Source organism: Trichomonascus vanleenenianus, assembly GCF_965637985.1.
Source record: "Trichomonascus vanleenenianus strain CLIB 3782 genome assembly, contig: TRVA0_002S, whole genome shotgun sequence".
NCBI classification, from domain to species: Eukaryota; Fungi; Ascomycota; class Dipodascomycetes; order Dipodascales; family Trichomonascaceae; genus Blastobotrys; species Blastobotrys vanleenenianus.
Window position 1 is genome coordinate 99,659 of NW_027481885.1, and position 21,440 is coordinate 121,098.

The 21,440-nt window shown below is 50.7% G+C and overlaps 11 protein-coding genes across 11 annotated transcripts; 8 read left to right on the top strand and 3 right to left on the bottom strand.

Annotated features, from left to right (window-relative positions):
• Positions 1–332: 332 nt before the first annotated feature.
• On the top strand, positions 333–1,112 carry MCP1 (Mcp1p; the record flags this gene model as incomplete). Its single annotated transcript, XM_076682188.1, has 1 exon — positions 333–1,112. The coding sequence occupies one exon, from the start codon at positions 333–335 to the stop codon at positions 1,110–1,112; it is 780 nt and encodes a 259-aa protein (XP_076543434.1).
• A 322-nt stretch (positions 1,113–1,434) lies between these two features.
• On the bottom strand, positions 1,435–4,110 carry MGM1 (dynamin-related GTPase MGM1; the record flags this gene model as incomplete). The annotated part of the gene is made up of 1 exon (XM_076682189.1): positions 1,435–4,110. The coding sequence occupies one exon, from the start codon at positions 4,108–4,110 to the stop codon at positions 1,435–1,437; it is 2,676 nt and encodes an 891-aa protein (XP_076543435.1).
• Positions 4,111–4,315: 205 nt separating this feature from the next.
• Positions 4,316–4,762, top strand: YOS1 (Yos1p; the record flags this gene model as incomplete). The annotated part of the gene is made up of 4 exons (XM_076682190.1): positions 4,316–4,340; positions 4,392–4,451; positions 4,555–4,656; positions 4,707–4,762. The coding sequence occupies 4 exons, from the start codon at positions 4,316–4,318 to the stop codon at positions 4,760–4,762; spliced, it is 243 nt and encodes an 80-aa protein (XP_076543436.1).
• A 214-nt stretch (positions 4,763–4,976) lies between these two features.
• On the bottom strand, positions 4,977–5,344 carry RPB10 (DNA-directed RNA polymerase core subunit RPB10; the record flags this gene model as incomplete). Its single annotated transcript, XM_076682191.1, has 3 exons — positions 4,977–5,097; positions 5,198–5,256; positions 5,309–5,344. The coding sequence occupies 3 exons, from the start codon at positions 5,342–5,344 to the stop codon at positions 4,977–4,979; spliced, it is 216 nt and encodes a 71-aa protein (XP_076543437.1).
• Positions 5,345–6,262: 918 nt separating this feature from the next.
• Positions 6,263–7,381, bottom strand: TRVA0_002S01376 (alpha-hydroxy acid oxidase; the record flags this gene model as incomplete). The annotated part of the gene is made up of 1 exon (XM_076682192.1): positions 6,263–7,381. The coding sequence occupies one exon, from the start codon at positions 7,379–7,381 to the stop codon at positions 6,263–6,265; it is 1,119 nt and encodes a 372-aa protein (XP_076543438.1).
• Positions 7,382–8,391: 1,010 nt separating this feature from the next.
• Positions 8,392–9,404, top strand: TRVA0_002S01398 (ketopantoate reductase family protein; the record flags this gene model as incomplete). Its single annotated transcript, XM_076682193.1, has 2 exons — positions 8,392–8,423; positions 8,474–9,404. The coding sequence occupies 2 exons, from the start codon at positions 8,392–8,394 to the stop codon at positions 9,402–9,404; spliced, it is 963 nt and encodes a 320-aa protein (XP_076543439.1).
• A 778-nt stretch (positions 9,405–10,182) lies between these two features.
• NAN1 (Nan1p) lies at positions 10,183–12,537 on the top strand (the record flags this gene model as incomplete). The annotated part of the gene is made up of 2 exons (XM_076682194.1): positions 10,183–10,280; positions 10,326–12,537. The coding sequence occupies 2 exons, from the start codon at positions 10,183–10,185 to the stop codon at positions 12,535–12,537; spliced, it is 2,310 nt and encodes a 769-aa protein (XP_076543440.1).
• A 786-nt stretch (positions 12,538–13,323) lies between these two features.
• Positions 13,324–14,334, top strand: TRVA0_002S01442 (glycoside hydrolase family 5 protein; the record flags this gene model as incomplete). Its single annotated transcript, XM_076682195.1, has 1 exon — positions 13,324–14,334. The coding sequence occupies one exon, from the start codon at positions 13,324–13,326 to the stop codon at positions 14,332–14,334; it is 1,011 nt and encodes a 336-aa protein (XP_076543441.1).
• Positions 14,335–14,768: 434 nt separating this feature from the next.
• NPT1 (nicotinate phosphoribosyltransferase) lies at positions 14,769–16,013 on the top strand (the record flags this gene model as incomplete). Its single annotated transcript, XM_076682196.1, has 1 exon — positions 14,769–16,013. The coding sequence occupies one exon, from the start codon at positions 14,769–14,771 to the stop codon at positions 16,011–16,013; it is 1,245 nt and encodes a 414-aa protein (XP_076543442.1).
• Positions 16,014–16,435: 422 nt separating this feature from the next.
• On the top strand, positions 16,436–19,171 carry KAP120 (karyopherin KAP120; the record flags this gene model as incomplete). The annotated part of the gene is made up of 1 exon (XM_076682197.1): positions 16,436–19,171. One exon carries the CDS (start codon positions 16,436–16,438, stop codon positions 19,169–19,171), a length of 2,736 nt encoding a protein of 911 aa, XP_076543443.1.
• Positions 19,172–19,898: 727 nt separating this feature from the next.
• TRVA0_002S01508 (uncharacterized protein) lies at positions 19,899–21,293 on the top strand (the record flags this gene model as incomplete). Its single annotated transcript, XM_076682198.1, has 1 exon — positions 19,899–21,293. The coding sequence occupies one exon, from the start codon at positions 19,899–19,901 to the stop codon at positions 21,291–21,293; it is 1,395 nt and encodes a 464-aa protein (XP_076543444.1).
• Between the last annotated feature and the right edge of the window lie 147 nt (positions 21,294–21,440).

Consider the following 21,440-nt stretch of genomic DNA (forward strand, 5'->3'; position numbering starts at 1 on the left):
ACATGAACTGAGTTAGAAAATGATAGAGATTACCGGTATGCATACGTTGCGCAGTTCATTTCAATGCGCCAGCATGTGCATAGAATTTCTGACCAACATAGCCAGTTCCATCATAATCCTTTTTTGCTCTTTCTACTATCAATTAAATTAGATAAACACTCTATCGGGTATATCGTTTACCATATTGAATAGAAACTCCGATATCGTTTAATCGCGGCACGCCGCATCATTGAGGCGCGCGACACCCCTCCATCGCGGGCATCGTACCCCAGACCAATCGAAACGGCCCGAGATAAGCAAAAAAAGCCAAAAGTGATTTAACAATTGAAAAAATGGCGAAAAAGGATGATATATTAACTCCGGTGTCTCCTGCTCCCTTACCTGAGGATGAGAAGGCTCCTCTGATGCCCGTACCTGCCCTTCCCAAAAAAGATCTGCTATGGTGGGCGAATACTATCCAGAGATACTCATCGTACTCGTTTCTGTCTTTTATGACCCTGCATGCGTCTTCGGTCATTGTAGCGCCGCTGATTTCAATCGAGGCTGGCGATTCGACGATGCGGTTTGCCAATGCACTCTACCAGGAACAGCTAATTGAGCCTGTTATTGTTTATGGAGCAATTGGCCTGCATGTGGCGTCCGGCGGGTACATCTTGTGGAGGAAGATCAAAGCGGATTACCTGGCTCGTGATGAGTTCCCAAGCATGAGGCGAATTATTAACAAGCTGCTATCGCCGACTGCTAAATCTGGGCATATGCTGGCGACCCTGGTTATTCCGCACGTTCTCGTTAATCGAATTGGACCCCAGACGATCCTCGGCGACAGTTCATCGATCTCGCTAGCGTACATTGCAAGGGCGTTCCAACGAAGTCCCTGGCTATCCTGGACTTTTTATCTTTTGTTTGTTGGCTTCGCATCGCATCATATCATTTGGGGGTTGAGAAAATGGCTTAATGCGTATGGTAAGCGTAGCCGGAACGTAATTTATACGGCATTTTTCGCAACGGTCACCGCGAGCATAGTCTCATTGGTAAAGATATCGCGTATGCCGCCAGCCAGTGGGTGGTTCCTGAAGCAGTACGACCAGGTACTTGAATTTTTCTGGCACTAACTTCAAGCTCCTCTCACGAGATCTAATCTAATGTACGATATGCTGGTATTCTTTAAATATATGTAGTAATCTCTGATCTAATGTACGATAATAGCACTCTCTGATCTAGTATATGATCTACTATACGATACGTATAATGGTAGCCGGATCTAATGTACGATATAGCAGTTCCCTCTGAGATAATGTATGATAGTACCTACCTTCTGATCTTTATGTACGATATTATAGTCCTCTGGACTGACGCAAAAAATGAAAATAATCCTTCAAAAATAGAAGAAGTTTATTAGATAAGAGTATCCGTGTATCCATTATCATGTGGCTATTAAAATCGTGAGTACCGGTCAGACGCATCCGCATTCTCACGGGTGCGACTCTTTTCAAGTTCCATGACACCCTCAATTTTGTTCAATGCAAGTTCGAGAAGCTCCTTTCGCTGCTGCAGCTCGATATGGCTCTTAATACGCGAGTCTTCCTTGGCAAACGCCTCAATCTGCTGCTCCGTCAAGTTCTTCACCAGCTTGTTGTCAAGCTCTCGTGGGAAGTTGTAGTAGAAATCAGACAGCAGCTCAACATTAAGGAAGAGCACCGCCGTCTGCGTCAGCTTATCGGCAACAACATCGAGGAACACCTCCGGGCAGTAGTACTTGTTCTCCTTGTTCCTGCACTGTCGCGATTTAACAGCCGCCATGCGCATTTTAAGTATATCGCTTCGGTCCCGCAGGAAGATGGCTTCTCGACCTTTTGCAATTAGCCCCTGAGAGAACGCAAATGCTTCAGACTCGACTGGGGGAACCGGAGCACTAGTGTTATTGTTGTTGTTGTTGTTGTTGTTGTTGCTCTTGCGCGAGTTCTCAATGAACTTCATAACCTGGCTAAGCTTAGAGGAACCGATAGTTCGCCGCAGGGAATTGTAGCTGTCATCACACTGGCGCAACTCTTCCTTGAGCAGGTTGTATGCGTGGTCTCTCGAGGTGGCCCACTCGCGGTCTTCAACCTCAACCTCATATTTGTACGGCTTGATGCAGTTCTCAACCTGGTCAGCAGTAGAGTAGTATCGCACATTTAGAATCGAATCGGTGGCCTCGTTGATAACTTCCCGCGCAAAAGGATGGTTTCTGAAGTTCGTGCTATCTACAAGACGCTCCATCTCGTTCGAGAGCGTGTTGATGACAAGGTTAGTAGAGAGCCGGCCGACCCCGAGCTTGGTGAGGCTCGAAGTAGAGGCGTCCAGCTTGCGGTGCCAGAACATATCATCTGCCTTGGCATTGGGGAGGTCACAAAGCGGAGGCTCGTTTGGAATAGACCCTCGCGTTGCTTCATACGGCTTGTTCCAGTATCGCTGCGCCAGCAGATCAAGCACGCGCTGGTCAAACTCGCACTTGAGAATCTTCTTCACCTCGTTTCGCCCCAGGCGAGTCGTGAGGTCCTTAAATGCAAGCTTGAAAGCGTCCACAGACCCGGCAAGATAGGTCTGTGGCGTCAGCGTTCGGTCGTTGTACTCGACCTTGAACTGGTAGGACGCCTCCTCAAGCTCCTGGTGGATTGCATCGGCAGTGGGCTGAAGACTACTTGCCATGGTCTTATCGAGAATAGACATGAGCTTCGATCGCAGGCTCAGAGTTCCGACGGTGCAGTCCCGGTACTCACCGTGCTGGCCAAAGTAATTGCTTTCGTTCTGAGCGACCAGCGACGTGATGGAGGAAGATAGCCCCCGCCGGAAGAAGCCTACCCCCTGGGTTGGCGACGGAGTTTTGGTGATTACTCCAACATAGCCCATCTGGAGCGGGTAGTTTTGGTTCTCCAAGATATCTACGCCCCGCGACGGGTTGACCAGATCCATCTTAGTGATGACGCCAATGGTCCGCTCACCACGGGGATCGACTCGACGCGACGCTCGCAGGGCGCTAGAGTTGGCAAGGTCGACATCAGCCGCCGAAATAGCGAGAATCACGTTTGGCGGCTGGATGTACTTCTCACACAGGCTGTTGATCTTCTGCTTCAGCGAGCCCGGTTGGTCCGATGCCGCCACCTGGATGTATCCCGGGAGGTCGATCATCGTCAGGTCAGGTACGTGAGGCGAGTAGATGTGCAGCTGAATTGGGTCGTCCGAGACGGCCTCTGTCTCTGGGACAGCGAGATTAAGGTCGGTGAGCGTTCTCTGGATCTGTGTAAAGTCCGTGATCTTGCCCAGCCCCAGAGCAGGGAACTCGCCGAATTCAGCAGCGCTATCGGGTGTATTTACAAGAGTCAGCTCAATAGGGCGCCTGGTGACCATGTTGGTCCCCTTGGGCAGGAATTCGTGGCCGACAATGGCCTCCAGCACCGAGCTCTTACCCGAGGACTGGGACCCAATTACTACGATGGACGGGAGCTGGAGAGTGTCCGACTGGTCTACGCGCTGCAGAATCGACCGGATTTCAATCATTTTCTTGGTCAGCAACATGATCTGGTCCTCTCCGTCCTCCTGATCCCGGGATGCCATAGCCGCAGCAGCAGCCATGGCACCCGCTACGGTCGCATCTTCGCCATTCCCTCCTGGCTCTCCTCCTCCTTCGTCTTTTTGGCTCTCTTTCTTCTGTCCCGGACTGGAGCCAAACTCACCCAGCGAAAAATCAGGCAGCTCAATTGACTGGAGCGCTTCCTTGGCCGAATTGTACGAGTCCGACAGCCATTCTGTGGCCTCATGGAACTTCCCGGTCGTGTAGCTGTGCACCTCCTGCACTTTGTAGTTAACGTAGGCGGCGCCACCAACGACAGCTGATCCCAGAGCCGCGGGAACCCGGACTAGCTTACCAGCAAACTTGGGCAGAGTGCTCCACGAAAAGGTGCGCACCTGGACGCCGTGGTAGTGGTGGAGTCTCCTCAGGGCAAGCTGCGGCGACGGCGACTGGTGAAGTAACGTGATCCGCGCCATCGGTACCCGGTTATAGGTGGAGTACCGCTTGAGCGCGTTAGAGCGAGCCGTCGAGGCGACCCGTCGTGCCGCTATCAGGTTCATCCTCAAAAAGAGCAATATCCTATTGCCTTATCAAGCGAAAAAAGGTCTGTTCTGTTCAAGGGTTGTGAATGTCGGGTTTGGTGATTCCCAATGTCGCTTGCCACGATCGATTAGTATGAGACCCGGGATCCAGACACATCACCTTCTCTCTCCGAACCGACATTCCGGGTGCTCTCTCTTTTAGACGCGTAGAAAGCCCCCCACTATGTTCCTCGGGCTCATTTTATATGGTATGTTATGCTGCTTCGTGGGAAAGCGCTGATGGCTAATGGTATACGCAGTCACTGTGCTGCTGTTAAACGCAGTTGCCATTCTGAGTGAAGAGAGGTTCCTCGCCAGACGTAAGTATTAGGATTGGAGGGGGTTTTCCCTTGGGGCCAGCCCCCAGACCCCCGTGGCTCCGCTTCGCGGAGGAGTCAATTGATTGAGGTTAACAGGAGTTAGTTGGGTGGGGTTCGAATGACGGATTTGGGTCTGCTCCGGGCGAAGAGTCCGTGAAAATGCGGCTCTTGAGCCTTATCCAAGCCATCCGGACGGTAATGAGACGTAAGTTGATTAGATATCCTTTTGATTCGATTGGCTAACCTGGTATTCAGCATTCCTCATAGCATTCAACATATCAATCATCGTTTACGAGTTTATCCGGTTCTAACATCATAGTTAATATACGGTTGTTTTTAGCCAAACGACCAATCTTTAATTATTTAAATACACATTTTGTAACCAAAAGACCAGTCTTTAATTAACTAAATATACATTTTTAACCAAAAGACCAATCTTTAGCAGACGAATCTCAATAATAAATACATGCTGGTGAGTCGAAGTTCAATGAGCCAAAGAACAAATAATATGCCAAAAAATCCAGATTAGTTGAGTTCCTTCTTTTCAAACGGATTGTATCGCAGGAACTTCTCAATAAGATCGACGTGAGTAAGGATCATTCGTCGGCAGCAGTATCGCTTCAACTTGAGCTTGTCCAAAGCTTGGCTATTCACGTTAGCTCTTCCAAAAAACCACGAGAACTATCACAGAGGGTACAACAACCCTTTTGGTAACCCTCGAGATAGTGGAAATATGATCAACTTACCCTTCAGTGTTATCCTCCTGAAGATACTGCAAGTAGGTCTCCCACTTATCACCCACGACCTATTTCATCAGTTAGCGCTCCGCAACTAAACAAAAATACCATAAAACATACCTTTCCGCACGAGAAACACCGAACTGGAATAATCATCTTCTTTCTCCTCTTCCGGTACTCAACGACGATGAAAAAGATTTGATATCAAATTTCGATTTGCACTTTGAGAGGTCGCCGATGAAAAAAATTGGGAACCCGCGTTATGTAATATCAACCACTGCGATTAGTCAGCGCCCAAACGTACGAGCCGCATGCGGCGTCGCACACCTGCTTTCTGTGTACACTTGGGGGGGGGGGACCAGTCCCCCCCAAACCCCCCCTGGGGCACCGCTTCGCGGTGGATCTTCTGAGGCATCTACAGTCCCTCCGCGAAGCGGAGCTATGGGGGTTTGGGGGCTGGCCCCCAAGTGTAGACCAAAAATTAGTATATTGTGCGGTCCCACGATGTTGGACAAATAGGAGAAGGATTTATTATAGTGCGGCTTATGCTGTCAAAAGTTAGACATGCATGCGGCTGGAAGATATCTGAGATAGCCGATGCAGACAGTCATACGGCTTTGAGTAATATACAATACAGTACAATAACAACGTAGTGTAAATTTTCTGATATCTTGGAAGGATGGCCAATGATGATGATGGTATATGAGACCCTATGCGGCTTATATGTAAATTTACATCATAGCCAAATTGCAACTGCAGCCAATGGCAAACATAAACAAGCGGATTATCAACAATGATATAAATAACACTCGAGTGCACCTTACCTCCTGACTTTACACCTTATTCTTTTATTAGTTACCTCATACAAGTCAAATAATATTATTCTATTACCACTGTCAAATAATAGGATAGCTACGCGAGTTAAACATGGAGAACGAACTCAAAAAGACAGTCGAAAAAAGCCGAGAGTCCATCGAAAAGGAGAATCAAGAACTGGAACGACTCCAGCAAGAGCTCGACGCAATTCGACAGCAACTGGCCCAGAACAGGGCCGCCCGAGAGAACGAACAAAGCTTAAAGCTTATATACTCGCTCGGGTCGCGGCCACACTCTAATGAGACTGCTGACCCCAATGTCGCTAATCTTCGGAGTACCAGCGAATGCCATGACATGCTTTAGTTCTTCCTGGAGGAGGCGCTGCATAAGCTCTACCCCCTTCTGGCCATCGTAGAGAAGGCCATACAGCGCCGGACGGGCGAGCCACACAAAGTCTGCACCCAGAGCCAGCGCCCGGAATACATCTGCGCCGCGTCGAATACCGCCATCCATGTGAATGGGAACTCGCCCCCTGGCAGCAGCCACCACTTCGGGGAGCGCCTCAATCGTAGACAGGCCGTAGTCAAGCTGCCGGCCGCCGTGGTTGGACACCCAGATGCCGTCGACCCCGGCGGCAATAGCGGCCTCTGTGTCCTCGGCGGTGACAATACCCTTGACCCAGATCTCTAGCTTGGTGTTTGCTCGTAGCCACGGAATCGTCTCGCCCCAATTGAGGGACGGGTCAATTACGTTTGCGTTATTTCCGGAGTCCTCCTCGTCCTTCCTGCCTCGCTCTACGGGGTTTGGAACAGTGGAGCCCGGGAAGTTACCTAGCGATACGTGTTTTGGAAGCACAAACTTGTTCTTCATGTCTGAGTATCGCTGGCCGACGTATGGAGTGTCGACAGTGAGCAGAATCGCCTTGTAGCCGGCCTTTTCGACCCGCCGGATGAGGTCCACAGAGGTCTTACGGTTCTTGAACACGTAGAGTTGGAAGAACACGGCAGAATTTGGACCCGCGGCAATGACTTCCTCAGCTGAACGGTTCGAGAAGCTGCTCAGAGCCATTGGCCATTTGTTAGTCTCACAAGCCTTGACCGTGGCTGCTTCGCCCTCAGGAGTGGCACACTGGTGGTGCGAGCAAGGCGCAATGCCAATAGGCATGTCAAACTGGCGGCCAAACAACTTCTTGGGTCTCATGTCAATGGCAGACACATCTTTCATAGCCCGAGCCCGGATACGGTAGTTGTTGAAGTTGGACTCGTTTTCCCGCAAGGTTACGAGGTCATTCGCTCCGCTCTGCCAAAAATCTCTCAGGTCCTTAGCGGCCAGAGGCAACGCGACTTCTTCCAAATCTTTGAGGTTAGTAAGAATCATTTTAAACGGGTAATGTTCCTTTCCCCCCATTCAACCCCATCTTTTTTATATACAAATCTGTAGAGTCGGTGTAACATTTCCCCACAGAATAATTACTACCGGTCGTGGGGGAAGGGGTTGGGGGTCACCTACCTTACTTTTACACATTGTACATGTATTACCGGGATTCATCCGCAGTATTACATGTATTAAAGTGGGATAAATACGTACACAGCCTTTTATTGTATGTATCGAGTTGTATGGGTTTCCTGGAATGGCTTAGGTTCAGTCGAAGCAGGTTGGCTCGGGGCTGCATTCTTCCGTGAAGTCAACTACGGGTTCCCCATCACTAGTCTATTAATATAACCAGTATTAAGTGCTCTGTTTGAGCTGGATTCAAAAGAAGGGCCTATATGACTATCTCTCTACTCCATTTCACGGTAAAAAATTCCTATACTGTTCCACAGGTCGAAATAGTTTAAGTAGTACCTCTGGATACCTGGAAGAATAGGGATGCAGATAAGACAAATTTTAGATATAACCGTGCGTCGTACATCCCCCACCACTTTACAAAAACGATTACATTTGATGGGGATAGATACCGATACTACATCGACCGGTGACTACTTCGGAATAGTTGATGTAAATGTAACCTTTCACTAGTTAAAGCCGCAGCAGTAGCGGCTGAGGGTCTCAGATGACGACCTCGACATGATCACGTGATGTTACTCGGTGGACCGGTCTGCCGCCCTAATGCGGTTAGCGACACCCGAAAATTAAAAGAACATGCAACGGCTGACAAATTGACATGAATTTAAAATGCCATTGACGGAGGCCGAAGTGACTCGATCGAAAAAATTACCTCGCACACAGGGTTCTCTTCCAGTTCGCCGCAGGAGGAAACTCGGAAATGCATGCTGTGTCAAGATGGGGGTCAAACTGCGTCCGGAAAATGGCTACATATAAATTTAGGCCTACCCCCACCAACGCCCTCCATTCGCTCTCTTTGAAAGAGAAAAAACCTATTGAAAATGTATAACGTTCTTCTCAACGGTCTTGGTGGGTAAGTAATTCGATTTTATTTTAGTAATATCATGGCTAATGCCGAGGAAGTGTCGGCGGTGTGTACGCTTACGTGCTCCAAAAATCCAACCTCGTCAACCTCAGCGTCATTGCTCGATCCAACTACGCGCCAGTCAAGGAGCAGGGGCTTAAGTTCAAGTCGACTATCTACGGTGACCATGTTGTGTCTCCAGTTGGGACCTACAAGACGACTGCGGACATCGAGTCGCCCGACTTCGACTTCATCGTGTGCACCAACAAGGCGCTTGATCCAGAGAACCTGCCAAACGAGCTCCGACCAGTGGTCACTCCAGGCAAGACCGTGATCGTTGTCATCCAGAACGGTGTCGGTCAGGAAGTACCGCTGCAAAAGGCGTTCCCAGAGAACCCAGTTCTTGTTTGTGTCACGTGGGTCTCGGCGTTCAAGACTGGCGACGGTGAGGTTTCCCACACTGTTAAGGAGCTGACCGTTATCGGTGCGTGCTACCGAGAGACGGAGGCCCAGAAGGCCGCAGATCGAAAGGCGCTTGACACTTTTGCTTCGATTCTTACTGCTGCCAATTCCGATATTGAGGTCACCGACGAGATCCAGCGAAAGCGATGGGAGAAGTGCTCTTGGAATGCCGGCCTCAATCCAACCACTGCTCTGACTGGGCTTGATACTGTGAGTTTGTTCGACTCCAGCGAATTCGCTTTTGGTCTCTCTAATAAAGTTTGGACGGAAATGGTGTCTATTGCCAACAAGGAGGGAATTACCTTTGGAGACAACTTCATTGAGGGATTGGTGAAGAAGATCAAAGGCCTGGGCAAGGTCCAGACCAGTATGGCCGATGATATCAGGAACAATCGTCCGACCGAGGTCGAGGTCATTCTTGGTAACCCTCTTAGACTTGCCAAGAAGCATGGGCTGGAGACGCCATACCTGGAAACTTTGTATACCCTTGTGAAGGGCCAGGACTACCGAATCAAGAACCGTCTTTAGAAAGCTAACCTCATTACTTTTAATATCTTGTGATATGTATTCTTCGTAATATCTTTGATATGCAATCAAATTCTGGCTTTATCCAATCTAGCTTGCAAACAATGTTATCATTGATCATATTGAGTGACTTGACGGGATGTCACCTCTCTACTGGAATTCCGTATTACTGGTAGGAATTCAAATTATCTGTCCTTGATTACATATCTTCGATGGAGAATTTATTTGTGGCAGATAGAAAACGACAGCAATTAGCAATTCGGCACTGGTCCCCCTCCCCCCCAATTGCACTAGCTCTGGGGTGTATTCGAGGGCCAGCCCTCGAGCTCCCGTAGTTAGTGGCTCTGCCCCCAAATCCCCGTCACCTATTTCTTTCAATTCAACCACTACTCCAAAAATCGTATTGAATCGATTTCTTCGGAGAATGAAGTAACATGCAAATGCTGGTTTATCGCTTATGCTATAGGCTCATTTAGAGAAGAACATTTACATTGTATCACATGACAATTAAAGCCACGTTGCGGCCCAAATCAGGCCGGACACTCTCTGTAGAATCAGATCTATACCCAAGTAAACACGATTTATTGACTTTAATTTTTTGCAAGGCTTTGATATATTGGCGCTACGAGTACCTCCGTAGTGCCAGTACGGTAATACGTTATGGCTCGCCGATAGCATATATTGGTGAGGTCAGCCGCGCGAAAAAAAAATTTATGTCGGTAGCTGATAAAAACACTTCGATTTGAAATTTCATCATCAAAAATCGCCATAGATACCGAAGATGATTCCAAAAAGAGGCAAACAGCCTTCGTGGAAGGTAACTTCGACCGTCGGAGGCAAGTTCACTAAGGTGAAGCCGGCATTTACCAAAGATAAGGCGTAAGTTACGAACTCCGCTGAGAGTGGCAGAACTAACGAAAATAGACATTTCATCGTTCTCACATCGCTCGAGCTGCGGGTTTACCTGCTGGCGACAAAGCAATGCGTCAGATCGGTACCAATAGACTCCAATAATGTCACAGACCTGTTTCTGGACTCGCAAGAGCGCGTGTGGGTGTCGAGATCTACGGGCAAGTGTGATATCGTCAACTGGCAGGAAAAGACGGTCGAATCAGTTGATCTCGGCCACAATGTGCTGCAAATCATCAAAATCATGGAAGAAGACAAGGCTGTAGTGGCAGTCACAGCTGCCCCAGGCAATCAGACCACTCTGGGCATCACGAGGATCCCACTGGAGGACCCGTCTAAGCATAAACTATTGACAAAAGTTAAGAACGCCAAGCTGTTTGCTCTTTCAACTACAGGATCGCACTATGCGTTCTACTCAGCACACAAAAAGGTTGACTACATTACTGTCGGCAGATTTGTTGACGAGTTTGGTGTCAAGGAGAAGACGTTCAAGCGGTCTCGTCCGCTGCTGGCCCTGGCCGTCTCAGACACCGGCGTGGTCGCGGCTGGCTCCGTAACCGGGGTCATTGACCTCTATTACAAGTGCTTCGAGGAGCCCGAGCCTACTGCGCGAGCGCTCAAGTGGCACGTAGACTCCGTCCTCGCCCTCTCCTTCTCTCTTGACGGCGAGTACCTGCTGTCCGGCGGTAAGGAGAAGGTTTTGGTGTTCTGGCAGCTGGAGACAGACAACACCCAGTTCCTGCCGCGTCTCGACGGCGAGATCAATGGCATTACCGTGGACCCAACCAGCGAGCTGTATGCGCTGACTCTGGGAGACGACCAGGTGCTTGTTCTGTCTGCTGTTGACCTTGTATCGCGTCTCCAGGTCTCTGGTGTAAAAGCCGTGTTCGCCAGACTTCCAAACGACCCAGAAAAGGAGAAGCGGAGACGTAAGAACCGAACCGATAACGACCGAGTCGGCGACTTCACCGCGCCACTATACCTCAACCCCAAGACTAAGCATGCATACTTCCCGACCAAGTCAGGGTCGCACATCCAGGTTTATAACCCTCTCAAGGACGACCAGGTGCAAGTCTTTTCAATTGCGTCCACTATCCAAACCGGTAAGGTCAAGTCTGAGAATCTGCTTATGGACCCTCAGGTAACCCATGTGGCCTTCTCTAAAGACGGCGAGTGGATGGCGACTGTGGACGAGACGACTACTCCACCAAACGACAGGCTCATGTCCAAGGACGACCGTGAAATCTCACTCAAGTTCTGGAGCATCAACAAGGCTGGCAAGTGGGAGCTGGCCACTCGAGTCCAGGCCCCCCACGGCGCCAACAAGTCCGTGCTTGACATTGTGCCATGTCAGGACCTGGGCTTCGTTACAGCGGCAGTCGACGGTGGTGTTCGGTTGTGGAGACCCACCTTCACATCCTCGGGCGTGTCACACGTCCAGACCCGTACGGTCGCCTGGAGCGTGAGGAAGATCTTGCCGCCTCCAAGTGCTATGTCATTGAGCGCCGTCTCACTTGCATGGTCCCCCGACTCGAGCATGCTTGTCATGGGCTTTGAGACGAGCATCTACGTAATCGACGCCGCTCGTTTCACCGTCTGCCAGACCCTGCCGAACATGCTGGGCTCGCGAGTGCGGTCTCTGCATATCGTCGGGACCCATCTGATGGCTCTATCAAAGTCGCGGCTGGTGGTCTGGGACCTTATCAACGAGCGACAGCGGTGGAGCGTCCAGATCTTCTCGCCTACTGGCGCCAAGCGGCTAATTGCAGTGGACCAGGCTAACCAGAGGCTGGCGGTCGCTGTCAATCACTTCAATAAGGATTTCCAGGTCGTCTCCAAGGTGTTTGTATTCTCTATTGACTCGCCGGTTCCTCTTCACATTGAGAACCACCGGTTCGCCATCTCGGCGCTGAGCCTAGTACCGGGCTCGGCAAACTACATGTTTATGGACGTGCAGGGACGAATCAGCACCCTGGCGCTTCTCTCTTCGGTCTCCAAGGCTGCGACTGTCGATGAAGCTGCGGAGGAGAAGTTCGTCGCTGAAATGTCTCAGCTGTTCAACATCCGCCAGAACGCGGCTAAGAGCGAGGTCGACGAAACCACCGGCAGAGGTACTGTCATCAACGTCAATTCCTTTGACCGTGTGTTTGAGGGACCGGAATACTCCCTGGACTCTCTTCAGACGATGTTCGACAAGGTCCTGGGCGTTATCAGTCCAAAAGTATAGACTACCTAACCTTATTTAATAGACGATTCCCTGCCACATATTTCTACTAGTGGGTTTTTTTCGAGGGCCAGCCCTCGAGCTCCCGTAGTGGGGGCTCTGCCCCCAAACCCCCGTTTACCAGGGCTAGCGAGGGCCAACCCCTGATCTTCACTGCGGGGTTTCGTATCGAAAGATTGTTAAGGCATGTGAAGAGGAAAGTGGTTGCGGAAAGTGTGCATACTTCAACACCGAGAGATAGTCCGCGATTCCGAAATACGGTGATCGCCTAGAAACTGCAACTAAACGGAATATTTGGCGGATTAATTACGAAATAAGAAGAATTTCATAGAAGCTACAGACTTGTAGTCTCTCCGGGCCCCCATCGGCTGAGCTTCGCAAAGGATAGCTACAATCTCTCCGCGAAGCGGTGCTACGGGGGTTTGGAGGCTGGCCCCCAAGTCAATTAAAGCTATAGAGATGGTCTTGAAGGATTAGTTCGGATACGTGCTTTTCCCGCTTGCTTGTCGATCACCAACCGGTGGTAAGTTAAGCCTATGGTTTAAAGCCACCCTGCAGAACCTCCTCCCTTTACCCCAGTTCACAAAATGCTCGAGGCTCAATTGAGTGAGTAGAGCCCGCAGTAAATGCCGTAAGTCCTTAGTTTTTTGCTAATTGAAGCGCTAAAATTCGATCGACGACGGTACAAATTCTCCACTCTGCAATGAGGGGCAATTGAAAATAATCGACGACAGAGTATAAAGGGGCACGATTTGGCCAATTGTCAGTTAGCTGCTTCGTTAAGAAAGAATGAAAGTACCAGCTCTTTTCGCCATCGCCTCATCCATCGCTTCTGCCACTGTTCTCTACGGTGGTGTGAATGAAGCTGGCGGGGAGTTTGCCCCGACCGTCCTTCCTGGTAGGTTTGGAAAGGATTACCAGTTCATCAACGAGGATCATGTTGACACGATGCTGTCGCAGGGAGTCAACACGTTCAGACTACCGCATTTGCTTGAGCGAATGTGCCCATTGTCCACAGGACTCGGTAGTATGTACAATGAGACATATTTCAGCGAGTACAACCAGGCGGTAAGTTACATTACCAGCAGAGGCGCTCGGGTCATCATCGATCCCCACAATTACATGCGGTACAATGGCAGCGTCATTGGCCACGACGGCCCTTCGGTAGCCGATTTCTGCACGTTTTGGGCCGAGATGGCTGGTCGCTTCAAGGATAACAGCAATGTAATCTTTGCGATCATGAACGAGCCACATGATATTGACACTGGGTTGTTGTATGACAGTAACCAGGCGGTCATTCACGCTATCCGGGACATGGGTGCTTCGCAGCTAATTCTCGTTCCCGGCAATGGCTGGACTTCAGCTGGAGGGTGGACGGGCAAATCTGGCAGCTCCCAGCAATACGCTGCGAACTCGGACTATATGGGCAATATCACTGACCCGAGTAACAATTTCGCCTTTGACATGCACCAGTACTTTGATTCCGACCACTCGGGCACCCACACTGATTGTATTAGCGCACAAGAAGGAGTGAACAATCTTGCCAAGGCCACGACCTGGCTCCAGTCTGTAAATGGCAAGGCGTTTCTTTCAGAGTTTGGAGCCGGGAGTAATGATGTTTGCGTCGAGTGCATTGAGAATCTCTTAGACTTTATGAACGACAATGATGAGTGGATTGGCTGGACCTACTGGGCTGCGGGGCCGATGTGGTCCAGCAGCTATATTTTCAGCGTCGAGCCGGAGACTGGAGTCGAATATGAGAACAATTGGTTGAACGTACTCCAGCCGCGGTTGCCCTAACCAGTCCTCAACACTCAATTGTAGCTATATATGCTCTTCATATTACTGTCTCATTAGCTACACTACCGGTTATACTACTTTAGTTCTCAACATGTATTGTGGTATTGGAGTTACCGTTAACGGTATACAGACGGATGGTTTATCATCATTTATTGTTATATATGATGTTACATTATGTCTGCTATTCAATCTAAAATAAATCAACAGCAATTGAGGCTACGTAATAGACGAATAGCCAAGCTAATTGACGAATAACCAAGATGTACCAGACAAGGTCTCATACAGAGATAGCAGTTGGTAGTCTTATTGGCCGGTTACGGAGTGTGCAGCCCGCTCCGACCTCCGTCGGCCCATAAAAGTCGACTGACTCTAAGCCTTTATAATAGCTTAACATCGGCTTTATCACCTCAATCACGATACAATTATAGCTAACAATGGTCGAACCGGTGATTAAGTCCTTGCTGGACACCGATCTGTACAAGCTCACCATGCAGGCCGCGGTCCTGGACCACTTCCCCGATACCGTGGCCGAGTTCGGGTACACGAACCGAACGCCGGATAAGAAGTTCAACCAGGAGGCCTTCGCGTGGATCCAGGAACAGGTTAAGTCGCTAGCGAACCTGCGGTTCTCCGAGGATGAGATTGCGTTTCTCGCCAAGAGCATTCCATACCTACCTAAGAAGTACCTGGCCTTCCTCAAGGACTTTAAGCTTGACCCGGACGAGCAGGTAGAGCTGGAATTCAATGACGGAGTACTCCATGCAAAGGCCAAGGGCTTGTGGAAGGTGACAATCCTCTACGAGATCCCTCTTCTGGCGATTATCTCCGAGGGTTACTTCAAATTCGTGGAGACGAACTGGGACTACAGCGGCCAGGAGGACCTGGCAGCTAACAAGGCCATCCAACTGCTGACGGCCGGATGTACTTTTTGCGAATTTGGCACTCGGCGACGGCGGTCGTTCAAGACGCAGGAGATAGTTATCGAGGGCATAATCAAGGGCGCCAAGGAGTGTGGCCTGGAAAAGAACCTGACGGGCACTTCGAACGTCTACTTCGCCAAGAAGTACAATCTCAAGCCAATTGGCACCGTGGCGCACGAGTGGATGATGGGAGTTGCCGCGGTGACCCAAGACTACGAGCTTGCCAACAAGCGGTCGATGGAGATGTGGATCGAGTCCTTTGGCGGGAAAAATGCGGGCTATGCACTGACCGACACGTTTGGCTCGATCAATTTCTTCAAATACTTTGTACCGCCCTTCACCGACGCGTACATTGGCGTGCGGCAAGACTCGGGTGACCCAATCGAGTTCACGGAGCTGGCAGCCCAGCACTACGAGTCGCTTGGGTACCCTAAAAACAGCAAGAGGATCATCTACAGCGACAGTCTGAACATTGTCAAGTGCATTCAGTACAAGAAGGCCGCTGAGGAGAACGGGTTGATTCCTACCTTTGGCGTGGGGACCTTCTTCACGAACAACTTTAAGGACCTCGACGGCAACAAGAGTGCGCCGCTAAACATTGTCATTAAGATTTGGGCCGCAGACGGGAAGCCAGCCATCAAGATTAGCGATAACTTGGGCAAGAACACGGGCGATCCAGCCACGGTTGCGCGGGTAAAGAGGGAACTGGGCTACGTTGAGCATGAATGGGCCGAAGGCGACGAATCCAAGCGATGGTAACCTCCGGGAAGCGGAGCTACGGGGTGTTGGGGGCCAGCCCCCAAGTGCTTAGTCCCCCCAAACCTCCCTTTTTGGACGCCGCTTCGCGGCGAGTTCGTAAGAATCAATTGAACATTGCATTGTAACCTCCGCGAAGCGGAGCTACGGGGGTTGGGGGCTGGCCCCCAAGTGTTTATAGGCTCAATGTACTTGGGGGGACCAGTCCCCCCAAACCCCCCTGGGACACCGCTTCGCGGAGAGTTCGTAGGAATCAATTGATAAATTCCGCGAAGCGGAGTCTCGGGAGCTCGAGGGAATCTAGTATATTGTGAAGTCGCAATAAAGTGTTGTGAAGTCGGTGTGTAGTGCGGCGAAGTCCCAAAGTCGGTTCTCGGGACACGGAAATAAATTTTGACGATGCGTATACGGGACTATCGACGAAGATGACGGCGGGCGAGGTGATTGGGCTGTTAGAGGCGGCCGCGTCGCCGGACAACCACACGCGGACTTCGGCCGAGCTCGCGCTGAAGCAATTAGAGACCCAGCAGGGGTTTCTGAGTGTTTTGCAGGATGTGTTCCTCGATAGAGCGCGCGACAGCGAGACGAGGCTGCGGGCCTGTATTATGTTCAAGAACGTAGTGAGCAAGACTTGGCGACGGTCTTCTTCTACGATTGACGCCGAGTCCAAGAGCCGCCTCAGGGGGAGGCTGTTTGACCTTTTGGGCGAGCCGAATCGCGTGTTGAACGAAGTCAATGCCACGGCGACCGCCATGATCGTGCGGTTTGACTTTGTCCACGAATGGACTACGGTGTTTGACGACCTGCATGGTGTCGTAGCGGGAAGTTCTGACCAGGTGGTGCTTTACAACGCATACCGCATGATGTACCATGTTGTCAAGACGCTCTCCAAGGTCAAGATCGGGCGCCAGAAGAGCGAGATGCAGGCCCGTCTCGGGGGCATGAAGCTCGTGGCAACAGCAATTGGCCACTACCAGGAGGCCATACAGGCTGGTGAGGCACATCTCGACCTGGCAATTGCGGTATTGAAGTTCCTGGCAGTGGCAGTCGTCGAGGGGATGGATCAGCCGCACGAGCATGCGGCTGTGTGCGGCTTTTTCCGCGGCCTCGTTGACCAGTACGCACAGCTCATCCAGACGGACTATAGTGATAATGAGCCGGTAAAGAAGCTAGTAAAGACGATGGGGAAGCTGTTTAACCGGCTAGCACGCGAGCAGCCGAGCTCGTTCCTGCTTATGGACAGGGCTCCAGAACTCGTCAAGTCGGCGGTTATGAACGAAAACAACGACGAAGGTACACAGGTGCGGTCGTTAAGGCTGCTGGATAGCATGGTTAAGGTTCTTCGGGGCATTGTGCACATGCGAAGGCGCACAGATGGAGACCGGACCAACGCTGAAAAAGCGCGGGAGGTGCTGACTAACGATATCCTGACGCCAGAGCTGACCCATGCCATGTCAATACGACTCATGCAGCGATACCTGCATCTTACCGAGTCGGATTTGGAGTTATGGCAGAGCGATCCTGAGGATTTCTTCGTTCAGGAGCTTCACGGTTCGGCGTGGGAGTACCAGCTGCGGGCGTGCGCATCGACGGCGTTCAGCGACCTGCTAATTGCATTTGTAGATGATCTGGGGCCCATGGTGCTCCAGGCTATTCAGGAGACTACGGAGAACCCGTCAGCGAGCGTGGTTGAGCTCGAAACGGCGCTCCATGCCCTCCAGCTGGGCGCCACGCCGTTCGCAGACAAATTTGACTTTGACAACTTCTTCTCGGCAGTGGTTGTGCCCAAAATCACTCAAAACATGGAAGTGCCTGAGTTTGTCATTGTCCAGAGACGGGTGTGCATTCTGGTGACGGAGTGGATCCCCATTGCATTCTCTGACGAAAATAAAGACACCATGTACCACATGCTGCTTACCTTCTTGTCCAATTCCAATGATTTGGTTCTGCAGCTCTCGTGCATGGAATGCCTCAGGTACATGGTCGACGACTTCCGGTTTGATCCCTCGCGGCTTCTGCCATTCGCCCAGCAGTTCCTCGAGCATTTATTCCGCTTATTTGCCCTGGCAGAGGATCAGGAGGTTAAAGTTGAGCTGTTAAAGGTGCTGGATGTTATTATTGAGCAGCTGGGCAGTTCATTCGCGCCGTATGCAGGTACTGTGCTGGCCATGATCCCGCAATTCTGGCAAGACGAGAGCTTCCGCGCCGTGACAATCAACATTTTATCGGGTATTGTGTCTTGTAATACTGATGGTGAGGTCGATTACTACCCAGTCGCAGTTCCGCTTCTCAAGGAGATCTTGGATCCGGACAACTACGACCACATGCTGTTTGAGGACGTTTTGCCCCTGTGGAGGGTCATTGTGTCCCGGGCAGAGGAAGCTCAGATCCCTGAGCTGCTGCCCCTGTTCCCATACCTCCTCCAGGGCATTGTGTATACGTCAGAGCTGCTCCCAGACCTGTTAAAGATTGCAGACGAGTACGTTTTGCTGTGCTACGAGCCGCTTCTGGCGACTTACGGCAAGCAGCTATTGAGCACTTTGGCAGAACATCTTCCCTCGCTGAATAGCTACGCCATCTCAACGGTGTGTGCTAGCCTAGACATGGTCATCCTCGTAGTCCCCCCGGCTGTGTACGGTCCGCTATTTGTCGAAACGGGCCTGCTAAACGTGTTGTACCAACAGACGACGGCTGAAAACATTGAGAGCACAAGTCTTACCGAGCTGTACTCCCTGTTTGCCCGAATTGCCTACCACGATGCGTCGGCGGTGTGGCAGCAGGCCCACCAAAGCGAGTCGTGGTGGCAGAAATGGCTCGATCAGTTCGACCGCGTGGGTTCACCGTCCACGCAGAAAGTGTTTGCCATGGGCATCACATGCATGTGCCGTCTCGCCGACCCAAAACTTTTGGAACGCCTGGGCCAGGTAGTCGGTATCTGGCAGGCCGTTCTGGACTCTGAGCAGTCTGTCGAAGAGGCTACTAACGACTCGTGGCTCTCTGAGTCCGACAAGGAGAAGATGAAAATGGACCCGGCATACCAGGTACCACTGCGAGGCATGATCTCCAATCTCATGCAGGAGTTACACGGAAAGCCCGTATGGAGCGTCGCCGAGGCGGCAATTGGCCAGGACATGGATAAAGTGAGCAACATGTGTTCATAACCCATGCGCGGAGCGCCTCAGGAGAGTTTGGGGGGACTGGTCTCTCCCCATTAGTACTAGTAGTGGAGTGTATTCGAGGGCCAGCCCTCGAGCTCCCGTGGCTCCGCTTCGCGGAGAATCAATTGACTATAGAACGGACTCCCCATAGACAAAATACGTTCGTACTTCAGTTCTTCCAACTTTTTGATCCACCCCTGAAGCCCTTATGAATCTGTTGAGGGTTATCGGTATTTCGAGGGCCAACCCTCGAGCTCCCGTTGCTGGGGGCCAGCCCCCAGACCCCCGTACATATTTTGGTGACGGTAGCGAGTTTTTCGTTACATTGCAACAAATTTCCAAAAGCTTAGCGCTACAACGTGGTACAAATAGCGTAGCGGAGCCCCCGGTGGTTTGTGCCCCCCCCCCCCAGTATACTAAAGAAAGGGGGCTACCATGGCTCCACTTGGCGCAGAATCAATTCATTATAGAACGGACTACACATAGAAAAGACTCGATCCACTCCTAGAGTTCACTTATGAATCCTTTGAGGGTTATTCCAGTGGCTCCGCGTTGCGGAGGTTATGCGGAGAAATAAGCAGTTCGGATAAATTATCGGAGCTTTAGCGGGGGGTCTCAGAATTCCAAGACATTTGAAGCTCACTTAAGTGAACGGCAAGCCAAAAAAATGACGACGACTACTTAAGGCCCTATACGACATAGAAAAGCCCTGGAAGACGGTGGGAGGAGGATGCTGTTCAAGAAGAAGAAGAAGCGAGTTCACGAGCGGATCTTTGGCCCCCCGGGACTCCCCACTCTAAAAGGACAGAGCGTAACGGCGGAAGATCTGCTGAACCAGAAGATTGAAGTCTTAGATCGTTTAGGCTATGGAGATGTGTTTCCAGTAGAGAAGCACTTGGGGAGCGCTGATATCCAAGAGACCTGGAGTCTGAGCGACTTTGGTTACGACGAAAGTAGCTTAGATCTCAAGGAAGTGTGGATTCCTGAGAGGCCCAAACGGCTGAACCTTGAAATCGGGGGAAACGAACTGCCGAGAGAAGTGCTTGGCAACCTTGTCATTACACCGGACCACAACACAGAATTTGTCAAGTTTGCCATTGAGAACGTCATTATCAGGCCTATTCTTGATGTTGTCCGGGCCAAGACAAGTGCGAATTTGTGCTTCAACCCAAAGAGCTTCTCAATTGTGTCTGGGCTGCACAAGAAGAAGATACAGCTGCCGGTGCACGCTGTTACCGTGTCACGCGGTCTTCACTATGGAATGAGGCTCTATTTCAACCTGCCCACAGCGCGGGAGTTTAGTTGTCCCCAAAAGGAGCTATTGATTCACAATTTCCTGGTCGAATATAACCAAGCCAAGGTATATGCTCGCGAGCATGGTAAATCACGGTTCCTAATAACAGACTATTATATTACGGGGATATTTGATTTGGAATCCGGGACATGTGCCGTTATGGGGCTGACCGACTTGAAGCCCAGGCTCTTGGATTACCTGCTAAAGAACATTGTCGCTCCAATAGAGCAGGAGAAGCCCATTAGTCCTCCAGAGGGGGAATTGCCTCACTCCGCACGGACCATGACTCTCACAAACGAGGAGTTTAAACAGTTCATCCCTCTTCAGACCGGGTATCATTACTACTCGCAGACGTACGAGATCCACACTAAAAAAGAGGCGCAGATTCTCAAAATCTTCGACCCTGAATATTACGCCCCAGATGAGAAGCATCTGGCGCACCAGCTGTACACAATTGAAACACGGGCCTACCAAGCACTAGAGAACCTCCAGGGGAAGCACATCCCCAAGCTGTACAGCCACGGAGTGATTAAGACGGAAGAATTTTGCTGTTTCTATATTCTGATTGAGCGCATTTTTGGCAAGAAACCGCTACCGGATGATCCTGTCCAGTACGAGGCGGCGAAAAGAGCACTAGAGCAGATTCACGCCTGTGGTATTGCACACGGAGATATTCGTACCTACAACATGTTTGTTGTCAAGGACCAGGTTAAAATGATCGACTTTGGGTTCAGCGTCCATAACGAGGACCGGCGGTTTAACGATCTTATCCAGCAGGACCTGTCTAAGCTCCAACGCGAATTTTCTTCCGCCTCTATTAATGATCACTAGTCCATGACTCTGCTTCTCAAAAATCTCCGCGTAGCGGAGCCACGGGGGTTTGGGGGCTGGCCCCCAATTCCGCATCGAGGCAGTTTGTTAAAGGAAGTAATTAATTGAGTAATTTATTAGAGGACGGGTATATTCCATGTTCATTTT